Source organism: Thunnus albacares, chromosome 4, assembly GCF_914725855.1.
Source record: "Thunnus albacares chromosome 4, fThuAlb1.1, whole genome shotgun sequence".
In the NCBI taxonomy this organism is placed as follows: Eukaryota; Metazoa; Chordata; class Actinopteri; order Scombriformes; family Scombridae; genus Thunnus; species Thunnus albacares.
This window is the reverse complement of record NC_058109.1, coordinates 3744790-3768446: the sequence shown is the minus strand read 5'-3', so window position 1 is coordinate 3768446 and position 23657 is coordinate 3744790. Positions and strand designations below refer to the sequence as shown.

Genomic DNA, 23657 nt, shown 5'->3' with positions numbered 1-23657 from the left:
GTATTTTGCATCTATAACATAACCTACTGAAATGTTAAATGTCAAAATACAGCTATTAGTGTGACTCAGGTTTTGCTGAAACTTGTTAATGTCTGAATCTTACAATAATGTTGTTTCACAGAACTGATGTTCTGTTTGTTGCCCACAGCTGGCTGCAGCATCAAACAGCAGCTGAAACGATAAGTGCGTCTCCAAACTGAGAAAGACGCTGTGTGCGTTTATGCACAGCAGCAGTAACTTCATTAACACCGGATCAGTCAGGATCTGATGGTAATTAATGTTCTGTGTTCTGCTACACATCTTCACAGGTCAGCTGTTACACACAGATTCCAGATGTATACGGTGGGATTGTTTGTAATAAAGCAGCCCTTAAGAATGAATCCTGAGCTCCATCAGTGCTGTCAGGATATTTTTAAGTAGCTGAAAGTCCGAGATAAGCCTAAAACCTCACACCCACCAATCCCCCCGAATGTCTGACTGAAAATTTCGCTTTTATATATTTATATATATATATATATATATATATATATATATATATATATATATATATATATATATATATATATATATATAATATCTAATATCTAATATCATTCAAGCCTCACAAGCTGGAAGGTTTGAGGAGAGAGAGACAGAGTGAGGAGTGAGTGTGCGCGCAGTTAACACCAACTATCTGAAGAACTCCACCACAACTGCATGTGGCAATTAGCGCTGGTCTTTGTGAATTAGACTGTTTTTGCATTGATGCTTATTTGCATAGAAAGGGGCCAATTTTGCATCGAATGTATGAAAATTACTTCATTTACATACATGCAAATGGCACAGGTTGTTTTTTTTTAAACATGCATACTACCACTTATACCTGCTACATTTACAATAGAAAAAACGCAGATATTCTATGTACAATATGCATGTCAGCAAACACAGATGGAGACACACATAGTGTCTCACACACATTTAAAGCTGAATACCTCTGACATACACAAGACTAATGACCTGTGTTGAAGTATGAAGATCCATTCATCATTTCAGCTTGTCCTTATAGAGGAGATGTCATCCAAGATGAGAGTTAAATACTCGCTCCATCACTGCCCGAGGGGAGGACACGAGTGTGTGATATGCATGATTAATGTGTGTGAAAGTGGTGTGAAAGATTTTCTGCATACAGTATGTGTACAGATGTTTTTAAAATTCAACCTTAATCCCTTCTGTGTTTTTGAATGCAGCTGTATCATTTTCTGTGTTTCACACCCTTCACCACTTGCCTTTTGAGAACTGGGTCACGAAAGTGTTTGAAGTAACAGGTTATCCATTTTAAAATTGACAATCAAAATGCAGGTAAGCTCACAGTGTCTTGTCGTCACTGTGAGGTTGCCACGCAACCAACGAAGACTGCAAGAAGTCACTGCCCCTTGAGAGAAACAGTACCAGGAAGCACATAACTCCCCTGTAACTCCCCCATAAAAACACAACTTGCCTCCACAATTAATATATAGATATGAGAATGGTCTCAATCTTCTCCTCTAACGCTCAGCAGGAACACAAGCGTATTTCCGAAAACATCTAACTATTCCTATAAAATAAAATGACTGGATGCTAACAGAAGAGAAATCTCATCTGTTGATGAGAGCATCCAGTCTGCTTACTTGTTCACGTTTCCTCTCTTGCACTTATTTGGATTTACCTTGTCCTTTATGGTAAAAATGTGTAAAATGTTCAAAAACATTTTTGAACATAATAATAAAAATTAATAGAAAAATAATTAAATAATAGAAATTAATAATAAACTTAATAATAATAATAATAATTGTGACTTTGTGTAGTATATTTCGTTTTATTCATTTTGTGTTACTTTTTTATAATAACAATTCCTATTAATACAGTCTTGTACTTGTTGGGTCTCACTGGCTGACTCTAAGAAACCTGACTCCTTGGTTGTTTGCACCTAAATGTGAAATCCCACCCATGGCACCAGGTTTACAAAACTAGAGATCCCCGTCTGCTCACTCTCTTTCCCCTCAAGGCTTCTGCTGCTCAGCTCTCTGCTCTCTGGTGTGGCCTGCTCACTGAAGACACACACAGAACTCTTTTCTCTACAGCAGAAGATGCGAGAGCCTGCCCAAGACTCAGTAACTAAGTTATCTAGTGCCAGCAGCTACCACACAAGTCTGCTAGCTGATTTAACAAGCACAGGAGCCACAAAGCAGAGTAAACTTGCCGCTAACTCTGTAAGGACTGCACAAAGGAGTGACCTGGGCCCTCTGGCCTGCACTACTGGAGCACCGTCTACCCAGCAAAGTCTGCATCCTTCAGCCTTGGAGCCAAACTTTTCTCAGCCTGACTCATCCACAGATTCACCAGCTAAGAAGCAGCAGAACACCACAAAGCATCTCTTTCTCCATGGACTTGGCAACAACTGGGCATAACCTAGCAAGATATAGTGAAACATAGCATGGCTAAGCAAGAATGTTTAACTCAGGCAATATACTGTACATGTATTGATTTGGCTAATATTATTCGGTGAACTATTGTTATGATGTCCTTTTTGTGATGGTCAGGTTATTGCATAGTCACACTGCCAAGTTAATGTTAGCATACTTGACACACGTTACATCCAGTAACTAGGCCTTGCATGCAACTAAGCTCTTCTTAACGTGGCACCTTTAGCCTACACCAGAGAAACAGAGAACCACACAGTTAAGTGGTTTAAAACCTAACTCTGCACACTGCTTCAGGCAGCAGATGTGGTTCAAGACACCACATGGTCTGGCCTTTTGTTTCTATAGTTCACTCTGTCGGCCATATTGCCTGCATGCCATGTGCTCACTCAGCAAGTGACTTCAGCCATCTTGCATATACACACATACACACACACACACAAACACACACACATATACACTTGTATATAGATACATTTAGTTAGATTAATATTGTGTGTTTTGCTCTTTTACCTTTTTGTTAAATAAATGCTTTTGAATATACACGCTGTCTGTTTAATGTTGCACAATAATGAGTTTTGCCAACCTCTGCTCTGCAAAGAACTCCAAAATCCTTCAACCTTAATTAGTTATTATGGTAACTGTGGTTATAGTTATTAAGTTAATTATTAATCAGAGTTCCAAATTGATAGCTTAGTAGATTTTGAGACTGAATTGAATCTTTTTCCCTGACTCCAGGGTGGTGCCTCGCTATTATTAATTCTTACTAATAATTTCTATTGATTACAATAATCAATAATTATCTGTGATAATCATTAAATATTGCTGATAATTTTGGCCAGTACCAAAACGAACTAAAGAGACGCCACTTTGCTTTACCATGAGAGTTACTGGAAGCTCACATCACTACATCTGACACTTCTTATTTGCTGTGTTAGCATCATGTGATAAAGAACCCATCACACTTCCCACCAGTTGTAGTGACTTTGTTCCATGCAGAACTTCATTTTGTTTGTCTTTGTAATCTTGGAGGGAATGATTATACAGAAGACAAATTCCAGAAACTGTAACATAGATCTTCTCCCACAGCTAATAAAACATCCTGGGCCATCGCTACATTACTTTCTCTTTATCAGTTATGTGACAGATCACTACAGTACTTTAGGGCAAAGTGTATTTAATTTGCTTAAAGTGAAACTTTTTAAACTTTCAACCCCTCTCTTATTGCTGCATTACATGCCGATCCAGTGTCAACACAAGGCCTTCGGAAGCAATAACTTGTGTCCCAGAGAAAATTAATCATCTCCTCATGTTGTGATGGGATACATGTCTTGTCTGCATCCAGAGACAGTTTCCAAACTGTATCTCTCTGGATGCAGACAAGATATTCATGCATGTCTTATTGCATTGCATGTTTGGGGCAGGCTGGAGTAACAACCATAAAACCACTAGAGTCCTTATATAAACAAACCTTAAAAAAGACAATGCATTATCATAACTGTAGGATACAGAAGAAATACAATTTACTGGGCTTTGAGAATTTTAAATTATATTCAAATTTGTGCCTTGTTTATAAAATTTTAAATGATTAGGCCCCTCCTCCATTATGTGACTGTATTTTTGTTCAGTGAACTCTATAAAATCCTCTATAACAGATTGTACTGGACCATTTTGTCACACTGCATTCGGACAGTCAGCTTTCTCTGTAAAAGCCACGACTCAGTGTGACGTCCCACCTGATGACCTGAAGAGCTGCAGCTTCATCAGTATGTTTAAAACCAAATTAAAAAGTCTGCTGAAAGCTGCTCAGCTCTGAAACCACTGACTCTACATTTTATCTCATGGTCTTCTCATGAATGCAAATAATCCTTCTTTCAAATTTTCAAGCATTCATTGGTCATTCCTAGTTGACATTGTGTGTGTGTGTGTGTGTGTGTGTGTGTGTGTGTGTGTGTGTGTGTGTGTGTGATGTGTAACTTTGTTTAATGTGTGCTGTCTGTTTTTTGCTTTGTACTGTTTTGTTATTGTGCTGTTATACGTTTTAATTGTGACCTGCAAAGGGGCCGCAACTGAAAATGAGCTGTAAGCTAACTCTAGCTAAATAAATAAATAAGTGATGTGGCTGAATCACTGACTCACCTGGCATGATGACATCAGGGAAGCCCAGTTTGCGTGTGATGGCCACCCCCCTGCTGAAAATGAGTGGGTTCTCTCTGCGGACCTGCTCCATGTCGCCCCTCAGCAGCTGCAGAGAGATGATCAGACCTGCAGGGATGGAAGCAAGAGAGCGAAACAGAGAAGAAAGAGACAAGATACATGAAGTAAAGATGGAAGTATGGAAGTATGGAATAACCAAATTTTCCTATAAGGCATGAAAACACACTGGTTACAACCTCCTCTCAATAAGACCATACGTTAGATGATACATTTTGGGGACGCGGGAGTTCACTGACTTTAACACGTGGGCACAAGAGGCTGAGAGTTCCCTGCAGTGACACTAATTAAGATGATTTTCCAGCTGATGTCAAGTGATGACATGCTTGTGTCATTCAGAGTGAGAGCTGGTTTCCGAACAAGTCAAAGGTTTGTATGTTTGTTTTGAAAGTTCATGAGTTCTGTGTTTGTGTGTCTAACTTTTTATTAGTTTATTAGTTTATTAGTTTATTAGTGTCTGTAAAGTTATAGATAACCTGGTTATTAATGTTATGTTTCCTGTCAGAAAACACTGACATCTTTATCTTGGAGTTGATCTTTACAGTAATTATTAACAGATGACAGTATTTGGATAAATTAAACAGCATTTGAATGTACAACTACAGTAAGTCATCTAAAAAAAAATTGAAATTTGATATGGTTAATTTCTGTGCTGTCAGCTGATCAATTTACCACAAATACATTTGATCAGATTTGGGTTAAATGCATCTGATCTGCTCACATATCAATTAATCATACTGACACTGTCACACACACACACTCAAGCTGTTTCCAGTCATAATTACTGTAGCACGAGATACACACACACTCTGTCCTACCGTAGTTGGTGCTGGGAGCGGTGTATTTGGTGCTGGACTTGCGGATGATGTTCTCGTGGATCTGGTACCATTCATTCTCGTTGTTGCAGCTGGAAAGCAACATAAATCTCAGGTCTTATCAAGCAGAAAACATTTTTGTGACTCATTTGGGAGAGGCTTAGTTAATTGTAATTAATTGCAATTGCAGCTAACACTGCACAGGAGCTATACTGCAGTCAGGCAGAAGGACTAGCTGGAATTTGAAGTAATAAAGATGATAACAGCTCATCCATGTCCACAGCATCAGCTGAACAATAAGCAAGTAGAAATACTGGTGGATTCTAGTAGTTATTTATTATTTATCTTTGCTGGCGGATGTGAAGAATTGTGCTACAGGGCCACTAACATGTTGGCATTTTCAGTCACATAGATGTCACACAAGAGGCTTGAGAAGCAGGAACCCCGAGGTACAAAGAGAGGATGTGTAACCACCCATGAAGCATGAACCCCCCTCAGGAGTTCAGCTAAGGTTGCTGTGAGGCCTCAAACACACACACACACACACACACACACACACACACACACACACACACACACAGTTTGCAGAGGCAAGGGAATTCCTCTCGGCTGAAACTTCTTAAGACTTGCCTGCAGGAGCCCTACAGTGCTGACAGTCACAACATGATGTAACTATGACTGTGTGTGTGTGTGTGTGTGTGTGTGTGTGTGTGTGTGTGTGTGTGTGTGTGTGTATGTGTGTGAGTGGGTGTGAATAAGTCTGTGTTGTATGAAGAATGGAGTGCTGATGGCATTATAAGACTGCAAAAACTACTGTGTGACACAACAGTGAAGTGGCTGTCTGTAGCTTATGGGACATTTCTCCTACATATTGCAGTATCAGTGATAGACAGAGTGAGAAAAAAAAGGTTAGATGAGGTGAGAGACTGAGGAAATAAAGGGTTAAGCAGAAGAGAAGAAGGAAAAGGTCATTGGCTGAGGAGACAAAGGGACAAGAGTGAAGAATATGATGTAAAGATATCCTCCTCTTTTATTGTCTCATCTTTAACCTTTTGTTCTTTTCTTCTCACTGACCTTTTCTATCAGATTCATTTGTCACTAATTTTGCACTCAACTTCTTTTCCTCTGTGCCCCAAAATGTTCAGATCAGGACAACAGGATATAGTTTTCAAGTTGTGGAGCCTTTTGTGTGTATCCATCTTTTGAACCTCACCGCTAAATCCTACATACTGGTCCTTTAATGAATTCCCATATACTACATCTTATTCCCTGACAGTTGTGAACATGCAGTTCTCTTTCCTTTAACTAAAAACTAAAGAACTGAAACTTATATTTGTATTGTCAGGCTCTTCCTTATATCAAATGAATAGAACTATGATTTTATTTACTAATTTCTCTGTGAGTTCTTGCTCCCAGATACATTTTAATGCCTGGTTCATAGCTGTTAGCAATGCTACAGAAATAGATTCATTTTAGTGTGATGACTCAGTTTAGCATTCAATAAAATGTGTTTTAATCAGCAGATCTTCAGCCTGAGAGTATGAACCAGTTAGGCTGAAAAGTTAAGTTTTTCAGAGGTCAGAAGGTAGCTGAGTTAAATATAAACCTAGTTTCACTGAATATATCGAAAATTAGCAGTCAAAATACTCAGACCAGTGACATATAGTAATGTAATGTGAGCACAGGTCTGCTATGGGTTTTAATGCTCATAAAAGACTGAGTAGAGTAGAATTAATAGAAGATAAAATATATGTATATATCATCACTGTGTATTTGTTTGACATATTTGTTATCAGATAATATATCTGAGGAGAATTAAACAACGTGTAGACTGCTTGGATTGACTTTTCTGAGCAGCACATGATGAGATTTTAATTAACACCAAACATTATAGCATGTATATAGAGTGTGTGTGTGTGTGTGTGTGTGTGTGTGTGCAGCCACTTACGTGTAGACTTTCAGGACAAAGTCTTTCTCCTCTTTGAGCTCTGAGATGGTCTGCAGAACGTCACTCATGGCCAGGACAGCGCAGCCGTACGGTCGGCGGTACTGAACGTGTGGAGGGCCTTTCTTACTGTCATTCAACAGCATGCGACCTGCAACAGGAAGTATGTGTGTGTGTGTGTGTGTGTGTGTATGTATGGTCATTCAGCAGCACACATACATAAAATTGTCTCTGAGTTGGAAGTAAACAATTACAAAAGAGAAGCGCATTTAAAAAGATGAAACTACAGTCTCAAAAATGACCTTGGACACTCTGACAGTCTCAACATACTTCCTGTATGTTTTACTGTATGTCTACTACAGTCTTACCTGTTCTGATGACCTGCGAGACGATGTAGAGATCTCTCTTCATGTCTTTGTTGCTCAGGTCCTGCACAGTCCAAGAGAAAACAAAACGACACAGTTACTGAAAATACAAGTTCAAATTCAGCACTGATGTTTTCTTGTTCTGTTAATAAAATTAATCACATCGCAGCAAGAAAATATCAAGATTCACACTCAGATTTATAATGTAGAGGTGCAGGACTGATGATTCTTCTGGATTTCCTCCTGCGGTACTTTTTAGACATTTGCCCCAAACACCAAAACAGCAAAGTTTGATTGAAATAAAGCTGCAACAATTAGTCAATTAATCAATTAACTGATTAACAGAAAATTAATTAAGTAATTAATTGATAATTGATTAATAGATTTAATAATTTTTCGAACAAAAATCCAAAATAAAAACAATCGGCCTCCAGCTTCTCCAATTTGAAGACATTTTAATAAATCTCCTTGTTGTGGGAAATTATGATGCATTTCACTTATAGCTGACAACTCATAGACTAAACTATTAATTGATTAATTGACACAATAATCAGCAGATTAATTGACAATGAAAATAAGCATGGTTGCAGCCCTACACTGAAATTAACCGATGTTATCATGGGAAGCAAGAAAAAGCATATTTTACCTTCTATGTAAACTGTGCCTTTTAGTCTCTTTATATTATTTTCTATATTTTTATATTTCTCAGAGAAAAAAATTGAATTTGGTGAATTTGGTGGTGAATTTTCTCCAAAAAGCCTCATAATAACACAGCAATGAAAATACGTTCATGATGGCTGCTCTCTTGTTTCTGGTTATATCAGCGTCTCTCTGTGTTTATTAAGGTTCTTCTGCTGAACCACATGATTGTGAGTGAAGCTGATTCTACAACAGAGCAATAGGGGGCAATGCATCCTTACTTTTATATTCTTCCTCCCACTTCTTCACATCTACTTCACATCACATCTATCTTAGACTACAGTATCAGTACTGGTACTGTGTTCAACCACCTGCATTTTAAACATGTCTTTGTCATTTTAAATGTGTGATTCTGTGCGTATGTTACCGTAAAGAGAGCACACAGCCTGTCCACCTTCTCTGGATTCTTCGGTCCTCCGTTCTTGTTCAGTCTGACCATGAACTTCTCACTGGAAAAACACAAACAACTGCCTTTAGCTTTTGAACAAACATTTAAACCCTGTGTAAAGTGAACTAGCTGCAGGGCTGCTGCTCTGTAACTGACCTTTGACCTAAAAGAAATTAACTCAGTTAGTGTCTCGCTGCAGATTTCAGGACTCACTGGGTGTCTGGGATTAAATCTTTTCTGACCCAAGATTCTGTTTTTATGCCCAAAGAATTCAGACTGGTTGTCATGTGAATCTGAGAATATCATACAAAACAATTACACAGAAATCGCTGTGACCTCATCTGCATATCCTGCGAAACCCGACTCCAAGGTTGAAAAACTCTGCTCTAACCACAACCAATTTACCCCGGTGCCCTCGCTGAGTCTCCTCAGGGGATTTCTGAAAGGGATATAAAATTCTTTCAGATTTCTCCTCATGCCTCCTCTCTCCTCTCCCCCCTGGAGGACTGGCAGTGAAGAAACTCTAAAGCAGCGTGTCTCAGCCTTTTTCGCTTCAGGGAACAGCAAAATATTGTCTGCCGGTGTCAGCAACTCTGTTCTTTTAACCCCTATTTATCCAGAGGATGTGACTCAGCTGACATGCTTTTATTCAACAAAGACATGAAATTAATACAGTTAAGCCTCAGACACATTATGAGATCCTCAGTCATAAGTGACTCTGAAAAGAGTGATCAGCACATACTAAACCACTGACAGTTTTGGTTTGTGCTGCGATTTATGCAGAAATAAGAAGGAGAAGAAGTGAACACAGTATTTAGTGTAAACCATTAATGGAGCCTCCTGCTAGCTCAGGCAGGCATGGGAGTGTGTTGATAGTCACATGTTACATACTAGAGATCTCCACCTACCCAAGTCTGGGGATTTCTAATTGTATGGTAGTTGCGAGTTGCGAGCGCGGCCTCTAACAAACCTACATCCCTAACATGAACACGACTTACTGGAAATGATATTCTAATAGTTTTTAAACTCTAATTGTTTCCACCCAGTTTTAACAACGAAACCTGAGAGATTGTCCTCAGTCTCTATGAACGAAGCATTAGGAGACGGACCTGTGAGTCTATCCAATCATAAATGTCCAACATTTGGTGCTTCTTCAGTCTGTATAGAACAACAGTAAACTCTACATCCTCGCTGTTTCACTGCTGCCTTCTTTCATCCTGGATGAAAATTTAGTTGTATTTGAATTCTGAATGTGTTCATGTTCATCATATGTTGTGTATCTTGGGCTCTTGGGTATCTGTAGCAACACTCACAATGTAAAAAATACTTAATTTCAAGTAAAAGTCCTGCATTTAAAACCCCATCTAAAAATACAGAAGTATTATCTGCTAAATTTACAAGTCAAAGTCAAAGTCAAAGTAAGAAAATTGGCCCCTGTGACTGTATATAAATATGTAATAAAATGAATTATTTACACTGATGAATCAATTCATAAGCAGAATTATATTGTTGGTCGAGGCGGAGCTACTTTTAAATTCTTTACAGTATAAGGGTCACGAGATAAATCTGAGGAGTTATAAAATGAGAAGTTGGGTAGAAAAGATATAAAACATATTTCTGCTTCATAAATTTGGATTCATTTTTCAGACTTTTCTCTAATCTTTTCTAACAGTTGTTTATTTGAAACCATCTGAGAAGTTTAGAGGAGAAACGTCTCTTTGGTGGAACAGACATCTGAAACGTGACAGTGGGCCCCGACCACACACTGATTTACTGAAACGGTCACAAACCAAAATGTTTGGGAATTACAGGTTTGTAGTTTTAACTTTGTTACTACAGGTAATATAATCATTTCATAAACCAGGGACTTACTGAACGTTGCTACGATCATCGCCAAACTACGACAATTTATCTTCATTTTGTGTCATCAGCTACTCTGCAAGATTGAATTCCACGTATGTTGCCTGGTAAATACTGTATCTCATTACAGAACAACAGCTCTTCAAATAATCTTTATTATTCAACATACACAATAAAACCTGACTCTGGGGTTATTGTTAATGTTTGCAGAATTCCCTGCAAACAACAGCAGTGAGGACCAACAAATCCCTACAACACACACTATGTCCAATTCTTTAAAATAAACAATTTATTCTAATCCCCTGGAGATACGGCGGCCCAAACAAACAACTACAACAAAAGAGAATAAATATGTATTTCTCCTCAAACAGTGGGACAGTGTGATGGTGTGTGTGTGATGGTGTGTGTGTGTGTGTGTGTGTGGAGGGAGATACAGTGCAGCCAAAATAAGTACAACAACATATATGTACACACATGCTATCCAAAGTAATTTGTAACCATCTCTTAGGTGGACAGCTGGCACAAATGTACAACATGTACACACTCATGCACATAAATCTTTGTAAATACACTCCTCCTCCACCTACACACACACACACACACACACACACACACACACACACAAAACCAGAGTTGAATTATTAACACTTTTCACTACATCACTATGACGGAGGCCACATAAACAACATGGATGCAATCAGAAAATGATCTGCTTGATACACACACACACACACACACACACACACACACACACACACACACACACACACACAGATTCCAGCATGTATGCATGGATACACACATGCACATGGACAGCCATACACCGATGTACTGTAGAGGGATGTATGCATGGATGCACTTGCACACACGGTGTACAGAGATGCACAAACAGGCACACACGCACACTTTGTGGAAATGCATATGAACCAATCATTTCCACACCATCGCCATTCATACTCTAGGAGGACGAATGGCGATGGTGTGGAAATTATTGTTTTTTAGAGTCTACTTTTAGAGTCTAAAAAGTATCTGCAGCAGAGCCTCGACTCAAGAAAAACAGCACACACACACACACACACACACACACACACACACACACACACACACACACACACACACACACGCACACACACACACACCGGCAAACCTTGCGACTGACATAATTCAATGTCCCCTAGACCCCGCCTCCCCACAACCATCAATACACCTACTAACAATTGGGCCAATTATAAAAATTCTCTTGGACTGTAATCTCACAATTGTATTTTACCTAGATAGATAAATTAAGCAATTTATTCTAATCCCCTGGAGAAACCTCAGCCCAAACAAACAAATACAACAAAAGAGAATAAATTTGTATTTCTCCCCAAACAGCAGGAGTGTGTGTGTGTGTGTGTGTGTGTGTGGTTGTATGTGATAGGAAGATAGAGAGGAAAAAAGAAGGAGATACTGTGCAGCCAAAATAAACACACACAAACAACACACTGTGTGTACACACTGCATTACACAAACACTTCCTTTCACTGCACCTTGGATAGATTTATGGTATTATTTAAGGGATTCACCTGACACTCAGACAGTTGAATTTTCAATGATTGCCATCATTTCAAGGAATGAAAAGTAAGCAATGCACTCACTGAAGCAACAATGCACCGACATCATCCTTGTGATCACTGTAATGTCATGTAAGAAAGAAGTTGATGGGAAGGAGATAAATAAAAGCTGAAGAGGAGGGTTGGGTTTTCTTGATGAGAATCAAATGATGGTGAAAAGAAGATGAAACAGGGAAATGATTCAGTGAGAACAGGCTCCTGTTAGTCATACCTTGTAGAGATGAGTTTTTAAAGCCAGTGACAGAAAACACAGAGTCTCTGTTGTCATAATTACAGTGGAAAAGTCTTTATTACTGGTACGTCTGAAAGAGAGGACTAGAAATCAGATTGATGTAGTGAAATAACAGCTAAATAACTGATGTTGGCAGAGTACATTTATATATATTCATATATCCTATGTAATCATAAGTCATTGGTATAGTGGGGGAAATCTAGCTTTGCACTGGTAGCATGACTAACAGATTCAATGATTTGTTCAGTGCATTATTTGTCATTGAACTGTTTTGAAATGTGAGTCTTTTTGGCTCGTCTTACCTGGTTTTAGACCAAACAATAAGACGTGAGAGAAGTTCATGCAATAGGACATAGACTGAACCTTTATTTTTAAAGGAACATATCCTGCACATTTCACAGGTCTATATTTATATTCTGAGGCTCTTCTGGAATATCATTCACATGATTTACAGTTAAAAACTCCTTATTTATCTTATCTTGTATTCTTGTATAACTTATGCAGCCCCTCAGTTCAGCCTCTGTCTGAAACAGGCCGTTTTAGCTCCTGTCTCTAAAAGGCCCGCCTCGTGATGAGCCCACTCTGTTCTGATTGGTCAGCTTCAGGAAGCTGCTCCTCCTTTACATAAATAAACAGTAGTAGCAGGATTTCATTTCTTTTTCTTGTTCTTTACTCAAATTGGAAACTTCTCATATACATCCGTACATGTTCGAGCCAAAATCTGAAAGATGTGAGTGGAAAACGGGACCAACCCGTGGAACAATCTTAGCAACAACCTCAGGACGGACGTTTGTGTGCACGTGCAAACAATCTGATGTCATCACAAGGAGGAAGTGGAGGTAACTTTGCAAACAAAGCATTCAGAGCAGGTTGAAGCCCTGACTTTTGACTTCTAGGGAGCATTTTTACATATGTTCACCTCAAGTTTTGGACCTTTGACCATATTTAACATCTCACATCATAACTGCATAAAAATAACAGAAAATCACAAAAAGCATGATATGTCCCCTTTAAACTCTGCATAGCCTCATTTGAGCTGAGATGTTTACAAACGGTTAATTATCTAAACGGTTCATCAATGTGAAACACTGCATTAAAACAAGTGTTGATGGAGGCTTTTAGTTTAAGGTACTGGTGAGATAAGGAGTTATCGTACCATCCAGGAAGTCCAGGTTAAGTAACAGATCAAGGTTTTCATGTGCCACAACACTGCTGACAGTCAGATAGTCAGAATTTTGCAACTCCTTTCACTGCTATGTTTGTGAGGTAAACAGTGGAAATGATTGGCCAGCAGCAGCAGACGCCCCTGTGTTGTTATGCTGGAGTCTGACTGCTAAAATACCCCGATCAAGGTTTCCTACAACATTGCAGCAATTAATTCAAACAATCAATATGCAAACTCTTCATCATTTAGTCTGCTGAAATGAGACTGTGTAGGGACTTTGTGTGCTTGACTGTTTTGCTTCCACAAGCAACATGAATTTTGGACAAACATGAATTGAAAGAAAAAAATATTGGAACTGCAGGTTCATTAAAATATTGTCCCTTGCACAAATAAAAGCAAAACACTGGAGATTCTCTGAGATCAACAGACAGTTGTTCGCTGGTCCCTGAGGCATGTGAGAGTCTTCAATCTGCCTGTTCTCTGAGAGGAGAGACACGAGGAGAAATCTTCAGCTCCCTCTCAAAACTCCCAAATGTGACACACTTTGAGTAAGGAGACCAGAGAAAAGACAGAAATCAACAGCTGAGATCCAAGCACATTACAAAACTCTGCCTCAGTTTCGTTCTCTCCCTCCGGACGGATCGCGGTGCTTATTGGACGTACAGTAGCAAGAGGCAGAGGATAACACATTAAATACACTAAAACACTCAGAAACACTCAGAAACACACACACACACCAACACAGACTGGGGTTTTAGTTGCACAAATAATTCTCAGAGGCAGAGCTGCTCTGGGGGCAAAAAGCCTCAGTTGGTGACTTAAATCTCAATAGCTGGAGGACTTTTTGGAAAGTTACTATCAGCCGTAAACTCATCTCCTCTCTTCTGTCTCCTCTCCTCTCCTTAAATCTCATCTTCTCCCCTCTCTTCTGTCTCGTCTCCTCTCTTCTGACAAATCTCCTCTCCTCTCTTCTATCTCCTCTTCTCTCCTTCGCTTTTGTCGACTCTCCTCTCTTTCGTCTCCTCTCTGTCATCTGAGCGTCTCAGAGGAGCAGGTCTTGTCATTTGACTAATGCTGAGTCAGACTAGACTTTGAAAACAGGCTGCCAAGGTCAAATGTATTTGTGTGTGTATGTGTGTGTGTGTGTGTGTGTCTGGGTGTGTCATAGGCTACTTTCAGGGACAAATTTCAGACTAAAGGCCAGTTAATCTGGGGTGCCTTGTCCAAGGTTAGGTTTAGGTTTAGGCAGGTAGTGGTTAATGTTAGAGTTCGGGTTAGTCTTCAGGAAATGAATGTAACACTATGTAATGTCCCCAAAACTGACCTAGAACAATGTCTGTGTGTGTGACATTAGTTCTACTTTCTACTAAACATCAACATTTGTGTTTAATACTCTCAATGACCCTACATTGAACTGCAGCCTGCTACATATTAATAACCCCAAACACACACACACACACACACACACACACACACACACACACACAGACACACAGACACAGACACACACACACACACACACACACACACACACACACAGTCATGCCATCACAGTTGGCCTACATCAACCTCATTATTGACATTAGTAATTCCTTATCTGTTAGCATTGTGATCACTGCACTATTGCATAATTGATGGACATTCATTAGGGTGGGAGGTCATGTATTATTCACAGCAGCTCTGTGTGGCTACTTGCCACTATTTGTTTCACATTATGGAGGCAATATGCCAACTATGAGGAAGAGAGAGAGAGAGAGAGAGAGAGAGAGAGAGAGAGAGAGAGAGAGAGAGAGCAGCAGGATGAGAGAGCAGAGCAGAGTGGGTGAAAGGTTTTGCAGAGAGTTAATTATGGCTGATTTGAATTTGAACTTCCGAAAACATAAAAACCTCCCAAGCGGACACAAACAAACAGTCTGAATGATCTGCATGTTCACATTTGTGCTTTTACACCATAATAAATACCAGATTTTCAACCCAACCAATTCCCTGTTATGACAAACTTTTTCTTAATTTTCTTAAAAACATTTTAGTCTGGATCCATTCCTCATGAATCACATCCATGCACACTTATTCAGTGATTCATACTCTGTCAAACCGCACATTCAAAATGTCTGAATAAGCATCACAACCTTTTGATACATTTCTTTGAGTCGTGATTTCTTTGAATGTGTTGACGAGTGTGTGTTTGTGTTTTTTTCTACCTGATAGTCTTTCCCTCTCTCAGGTCGTACAGAGAGAAGAATATGTCTGTGTCTTCTCCTATGCTGTTGTAGGTGAAGCTCTTCAGGTTGACCAGTAGGTGGTGAGGAACTGGAACTCTACACTGCTCCCCGTGTCGCTGCCGGGTGTTGTCACCCTGGAAATCCACAATAAAAAAACAAGTATTATGGGAAAATGTATAATTTTATGGGCCTTTAGCATCAGTAACTCACACATCAGTAAATGACAATATCAACTTTAAAATGTTAGAGAAGTTAACAATCTGATATGAGACAGATGCTTTTAATTGTTTCAGTCATGATCTCATTCATTAAGAGTAATTATCTGATTGTAAGTAAAATATTTTTTTGGGAAGGACACATCAGTGTTTAAAAGTGCCATATGGAGCGCCTCTAGAAAGGATGTTGTTTCCAAGAGATCCATGAGAATAGTCTATGGCAACAGATCTTATGTTTCTATTCAACAAAAACAGAAAGAATAAAGCAGCCTCACAGTCTGTGAAGTGTTCTGGTACTGGACTGTTTCCACTGTGAATATGGAGACTGTCTCTGAAACCTTTGCCAGAGTAAGACAGTGACTTGAACCCCACCGTCTCTTAAAGCTAACCACAGGGATGCCATTGAGCAAGGCACCGAATCCCTGAGTGCTCCGCTAGTCGACAGGAGATGACTATGGTAGAGGCTATGTGAGTGTTTTTAATGAAAGAGATTATTTTCATTATAACTCAGAGGAAGTAGACTTCAGTTGTGGATGTAGCTTGTAAATATAACACATCCTTATAAATTCTTTTCATCAATATTTCCATAGCTTTTGAAAAGTAAAATGCACTAAAAAAGCTTTATTGATTGCATTAATCGTGTGTAAAACCTTCTTCTTCTATTTGTGCTGCACAGCCAAATTAAGGCTACATTTCCCCACAACATGTTAATCCAAATCTTTTCCGAAGTAAAAGTAAAGACTGTAGACATCATCCTCTTCCCACTCAGAGCACCAACACTGAGGGTCAAGAGGTGGAATCTGTTGTTAACTATATACAAGAATCTCACTTTTGAATGTGATACTGAGATGGTTTGTAGAAGAGGTCAACCACTTTTCTGCCTACAGAAACTCGCCAAGTTTCCTGTTGGCAGGTCCCTGATGACTCCTGATGATTACAAATCCTACATAGTACGGCAGTCTAATTATCAAATCCGAGAATGCACCGGCTAAAATAGCAAATACGAGCAGAAAAATGGTGAAGAGTGTTAAAAGAATTATGATTACACTGTGTATGAGTTTATTTTACATAGATCATGATGAATTGTTCCTGTCTTCTCATCAGCTGAGGTTAAAGGAAGTCCAGCATTATGTTTGTAAAGAGGAAGATGTAGCAATTAAAATTTGTTGGAGACATTGTGAGACATGTCATCCATAGACTGTATAAAAATATGGACGTAGTTACCGTGACGTCACCCGTTGGTTTCTGAAGAGCGGTTTTGAAGCTCAAAGCGAGCCGCTCCGGCCGTCGCCATCTTGGCAGTGCGTGACTCTGCCTAACTCCCAGCCAATCAAAAATGGGCAAAGAGGCGGGGCCGAATGGCTGAAACAAGCCACCTAGTGGCTGGCGGACCTGTCACTCAAAGCAGCCATGTCCTTCATTATGTATAACTTTACGGTTTAATAACATTTAAACGGGTGAGTTATAAAAAAATTCACCCCCCGTACAGTTGTCATGAAAGAGGAAATTAGCTTTAGAGACCAAAACCGTTTTTTGTACCAGGCTGTAAACATGTTTATTTCTGCAGTAAAGTTGGGCATTTTAACATGAGGGGTCTATGGGGATTGACTCGCTTTTAGAGCCTCAAGTGGTCATTCAAGGAACTGCAGTTTTTGGCACTTCCACATTGGCTTCATTTTTCAGCCCTGGAGGTTGCTGCTTGATGTAATCTGGGGGTCAGTTGGGCAAGATGGCTCCTGTACAGGAGAACTAAAAACAGACATGAAGTTATCTATAAGTCTGTATTTGATAGATTAAAGAAAGAACTGTAATGCCCACTTAAGGTGTATAAACCTTGTTGTAAGCGCTCCACTGGGAGCCTTTTTCTTTGTAACCTCATCCTGTGTGTTGCATTGTGAAACATCCCTTCTTGCGCAAGAAAATAAATTCTGTTAAATTTTGATACTTCAGCTCCCGTCTCTATTGTTTAATGGTCATTGCGAAGAATTTTTTTTAACAAAGAGGACAATTTCTATCCTGTCTGACTGCATCCACCCTCTTCATCAGGAGTCTAAACCCCCACCCTCTGGCTCCCGCTTCAGATTCCCGTCAGTCGAGACGAAACGACACAAACACTCATTCATCCCTCGACTCAGGGGAAAGGAGGTAGCTTTATGAGTATGAAGGCCAACTTGTAGGATGATGTGTGTGTTGATTTCTGATTATGTTGTTGCCGCTGGATGGATTTATTGGTGTATTTTGATTGTAATGTTATGCTGGTCATAATTTATGTAGAGGGATGACAGGATAGTCATCATTGTTATTGTTCTTATTGCTGTTCTGATGATTACGCTTGTTCATTGATGCTGCTGAGTCTGTGTAGCTCTTATTAATGTGATTTCATGTTTGTTTTATGTCGCACTTTATGCTGCAAAACCAATCGCCCTTCAGGGACGAATAAAGTTGCACTTTAACTTAAAATAAAAAAGTGTTTATGATACAAAACACCTCTGCAAGGTAGTAAAAGTACAAACCGTGTCTCTCTTTTAGTTGAGTTATTACAGTATATCAGCAGTAGGTGGTTCACAGGGCATTACTACTACTACTACTACTACGTTATAGTAGTAATATTATAATCTCTCCTCTTTATTCCTCACACATTATGTTTCTTATGTTAATTCTTCCTGTTGCTGTTTTCCTTGCTTTTAACAGACATCCTTATTGTCTGACTTGGATGTATTGTACCGGCACTAATTGTTCTTTTATAGTCTTTTAGTTTTCATGGTTTCGTGTTTTTATGCTGCAAAAAGAATTTCCTCTAGTGGGACAATAAAGATCTGAATTGAACTGACCGACAATATCTGCTGTGTTTTAACAAAGTAAATCATCACTATTACAGATAAATCTAGTCTCACAAATGGAAATGCTACTGTGAAGTTCCAGTAGCTCAAAACTACTTCAGTATAGTACTTTAAATGAACTGAATACAGTACTTCACACTGAGGGAGTTACACATATTTTACTACAGTATTGTTACCTGTGTGGTGCTCTGCTGTACACTGTGTCTGCTGGACAGATGCTGTGGAAGAAGGAAAAACAAAAGATGTTACATCAGGTGTTAATTAGCATTTTTTATCGTCTCTCATATTGTCTCCTCTTTTTCTCTTGTTTCCTCTCCTCTCCTTGTTTCCTCTCCTCTCTCCTCCTCTCTCCTCCTCTCATCTCCTCTCTCCTCTCTCCCCCTCTCCTCTCCTCTCCTTGTCTCCTCTCCTCTCTCCTCCTCTCCTCTCCTCTCTCCTCTCTTCTCCTCTCCTCTCTCCCCCTCTCCTCTCTCCTTTCCTCTCTTCTCCTCTCCTCTCCTCTCTCCTCCTCTCCTCTCCTCCCCTCTCCTCTCTCCTCCTCCTCTCTCCTCTCCTCTCCTTGTTTCCTCTCCTCTCTCCTCTCCTCTGATCTTTTTCAGCTCTGCTCTTCGCTGCTCTGCTCTACTCTATTGTATTCCATTCTGTTCTCTTCATTCTCTTCCTCAGATGATGAAAATGCTTAAACGCCCCAGAGACTCATTACTCCGACTTGTCTCTCTAAATCTCTTGAGTGGCTGTGTGAGAAGAGAGAGACGAACGAGAAGTGAAAACCTGTTTTATGAATTGAAGTAATGAATGTCAAATGCAAACCGTTTGCAAATATTCCACCCTGACCAGAAAATTAACACCAGTCTGCAGCTACTTTCTCATTGTCTTCTTAACTCGGAGTTTTGCCAGGTAACCAATCAGAAATGTTTTGCTGCTTCATTGCGTACGAGTGGTGGAAGAAAAATATACGTCTGTGTGACATTCTGTCTATTACTGCTCGCTTTGTAATCGAGTTATAGGTTTCTCTCAAATGCTGAATCTTATTTTGCTACACTTATGCAAATGTGGCCACGGGGATCAAACAAATTTATTTAATCTTATTTTGTGCTTTCTTCATCTTGACCTTTTCTTCAAATTTAACAACCGACACAAGGAAATACTAACTTCCATTACTGGAAGTAAACAATGTATCAACAGGGAAGCATTTGAATTATAATTTCTATCTCAGTCTCTGTAACTTTCTTTGTTCTTGTTATTCTCATCAATGTACACAGAAAACATTCTGAGTCTAATATGTATATATCCTGAGTCTATCATAGTATCTGATACAAGTGAAAAAGACCATTAAACGCTGTAGATGTTTGAGATGTTTTTCTCTCTTTGTGCATGTTCACTGTTCCTCCATCCTACCATCTATCAACTTTACCACTTTATCTCTCTGTGTCTCTTTCTTCTGCTTTCTCTCATCCTGTCTCCAGATCAGTCTCTAGGCAACGGAACAAAGGGGAATCACCACAACTACAGTGTTTGACGGTACAGCTCAGCTATTTAAAGCGGAGATGATATAAGACACAGAACATGAAGTATTACTAAGAAACATTGAACAACCAAGAATACTCCTCACACTGCAGCAACTCACAGATACATTAAGTAGCTCCAGGGTTGTTTTCATTCAATAATTCTTAAACAGCTGACCCACAGATAATCCATCCATCATATAAACACTTAACAAAAAGAATTAATAGAGATATAACATATGTTTTCTATTTGTCCAATAATGTCATCATTTGGTATATGAGATGGCACTTTAATAAATATTAAAAAGAGATACTTTTACCATCAGGTACATTAGTGTCCAGGCATGTCACTTGTCAGCAATTTAGAGATGAAAGAAATATAATCCTAATCCTAAAGTGTCCCTGTGTAGATCATTCATGTGTACACAGCTTGTATTTCTGATATTTCAGGCAGCACTCGAATGCAGCATAATAGCTCAAACCGTTGTTGTCAGCAGAATCATAAAGGGGTCATAGATTCGACAGAAGCACCACAGTCATTGGCTGAGATCCGCAGATCAGCTGATATGTACGAGTGTTGGTTTGCTGAACTATTGTTGAAGTACAGACGCTCTGAAGCTACCAGTAGAGGACTGTGGTTGTACTGGGAAGCTCCCAGCTGAGAAACTGAATGTTAATGTGTTAAAACAGAAACATAGAAGCTCAGTTAGCGTTCATTTTATACATGAAGGTTTTTACACATTTTACACAACAAAAATAAATGATAAACAACAAGAGTAAAAGAAAAGAATCCTGCTGTTGTTTGATGTTAAACCTACTAAATCAGACTTGTGGGTTATTGTCAGAGAAAAAGAATGAGAAGGGAACGACAGGAGAAATGAAGTGATGACCAGCAGGAGAGAGAAAATCAAAACACACCAACAGGAGGCTGATTTACAGCAGAAGAAAACAAACTTCCTTTAGTTAAAATCTATTTTTTCCATATTTTTTTGTAAAACATGGATGTCAAGGAGCATTAAGTAAAATATTAACAGCACTGTTTAAAATTATGCTTCTGTAAAATATCTGAAGAAAGGTGATGAGGCTGTTAATCGGTATCAATCACTGAGGCAGCGTCCTGCCTTCAAAACAAGCTCCCCACCATCTGTAACCCACAATCACCAGGCTCAAAACCATCACAGCTGACTGTTAAATCCAGGAAATGTACTAGAATCTTTTTTCTCAGGGTAAAAATTATTGAAGTGTTAATATAATTCCCTGTCATAGTGATGCATGGTTCTGTTCTGTCTTTTAATTATGAAAATGTCCATTTTATTTCCATGTCAGGGTCATGACCTGATTCATTTAGGACCATTAACACTGTTAAAGGACAAACTGGTCACTGACAGAGACCAGTAGCATTTATCACATACTCACAGTAATCCCTTAATGTTGCTTTAATGTCTGTATTTTATGGTGAGAAACATGAACCTGATAAACCATCAGAACAAGATGCATTTTAATTTATTTCAGTCACCACTGTTTATATCGTGTATCTCTTTCTAAATTGACCTTAAAATCACTATTAAACACGTTTCTAAAGACCTGATTCTTCAGATTCTGGGGGAAGTAGTGATGTTATTGCATTTATCCTACACTGCACTCATACTGGTGATGTAAGCCAGCATTACTGGGTGTTTCAGGTCTCAGCAGATATGCTTACCACAGCACCTCAGCCAGGATTACTCAGTCCCCCACGGTCATTAATCCAGAGTGTGAACAGTTGAGACTTGGTGCACAAAATAAAGGTCTTACCATCTTATAAAGATCTGAGACGCTTATCTGGTCTTCATCCACCATCTCAAACTCCTTTCTTGGCACCAAGTCCAGACCCAGGTGTCTGAGAGAGAGAGAGAGAGAGAGAGAGAGAGAGAGAGAGGGGTGAGGGGGCCTTTTACTGTACATAACCTTCACACAGACCTTGTATATTTCCGCTGTGGATACAGGTACAACCTATCCACACACACACACACACACACACACACACACACACACACACACACACACACACACACACACACACACACACACACACACACACACTCTATATTAAAGTAATTTGAGCTGTGGCCTCCAGGGATCTTGTTCCTGAGGATTACTTTCTGTTCAATCTCAACAACCACATCTTTCACCTACAGGTCAGTGACCTTGGTCTTAAAGACACGGTGCAGAAAATTCTTAAAACCGTTTCTTTTAACTGTGGATGAGAAGTAAAATGTGTATTTCTGTATTACACGTGGCAGAGGGACAGTTAATTTTGTGAAACCGAGGCTCCAGAGGCAGAGAAAACCAATATTCCCTGGTTGATAAAGTTTAAGAACTGAGAGCTGAGGGTTTTATCCTTCGCTTTATTTGTGACCCTGCTCTTCTCGTACAATATCAAGAACACCTTTGAGGTAGTAGCTCTGCATTCGTTGAAGTGTTGCTTCTGGACAGTAAAAATGATTAAAACTACGGCTGCAACTATCGATTGTCATTAATAGTTATTCTGCCAATTATTTTCTCAGTTAATCGCTTCACGGTGTCCCCATCAATTTAAATTTGTGTTGTCCAACCCATAGTCCAAAATATCAGATATTTAATTTACAATCATGTAAGATGAAAAGAAAAGTAGCAAATCCTCATAATTGAGAAGTTAGCACCAGCAAATGTTTGTTTTTTCTACTTGAAAAGTGACTCGAATGATTAATTGATTATCAAGATATTTGCTGATATTTGCAGGTTTGTACAATCTTACTCTGCAAAGTAAGTTGAAACTATAGGTGATAAACTATAGAAATTGAGTATTTCCCTCTCAAATATAGTGGAGTACAAGTAGAAAGCAACATTAAGTGGAAATACTTCAGTACAAGTACCTTAAAGTTGAATAAATGTATTTAGTTACATTCTACCGCTGGTCGCCACTATCGTTGTTGGGACTGAATTAGAAGTGATAAGATTAAGTGAAACCTGTTTAGCTTGTTTTTGTGAGTTATTGAGGCTAAAAAGGTTTGTGTTTACTCAGTTATACTTCAGTTTCTGTTATTATCTGGATGGAAGATCTCACTTTCATCAGCTCGTCTGTGCATTTACATCAATATCAGTGAGTAAATCCTACTTGTG

General features: G+C 39.1%; 2 protein-coding genes across 14 annotated transcripts in view; one reads left to right on the top strand and one right to left on the bottom strand.

Annotated features, from left to right (window-relative positions):
- The window catches only part of LOC122981168 (hemicentin-1-like), a 738767-nt gene that overhangs the window by 288148 nt on the left and 426962 nt on the right, over positions 1-23657 (top strand). The window lies entirely within an intron of this gene.
- LOC122981166 (dedicator of cytokinesis protein 3-like) overlaps positions 1-23657 on the bottom strand; it is a 210899-nt gene that overhangs the window by 48973 nt on the left and 138269 nt on the right. For all 13 annotated transcript variants that reach the window (XM_044349757.1, XM_044349756.1, XM_044349755.1 and 10 more), the window contains 8 exons: positions 22311-22395; positions 19188-19229; positions 15936-16090; positions 8844-8925; positions 7781-7841; positions 7416-7563; positions 5471-5559; positions 4578-4703 (listed from right to left, as the gene is read on the bottom strand). In XM_044349757.1, coding sequence (XP_044205692.1) covers positions 4578-4703; positions 5471-5559; positions 7416-7563; positions 7781-7841; positions 8844-8925; positions 15936-16090; positions 19188-19229; positions 22311-22395 — 788 coding nt within the window. The remainder of the gene's footprint in view (positions 1-4577; positions 4704-5470; positions 5560-7415; positions 7564-7780; positions 7842-8843; positions 8926-15935; positions 16091-19187; positions 19230-22310; positions 22396-23657) is intronic.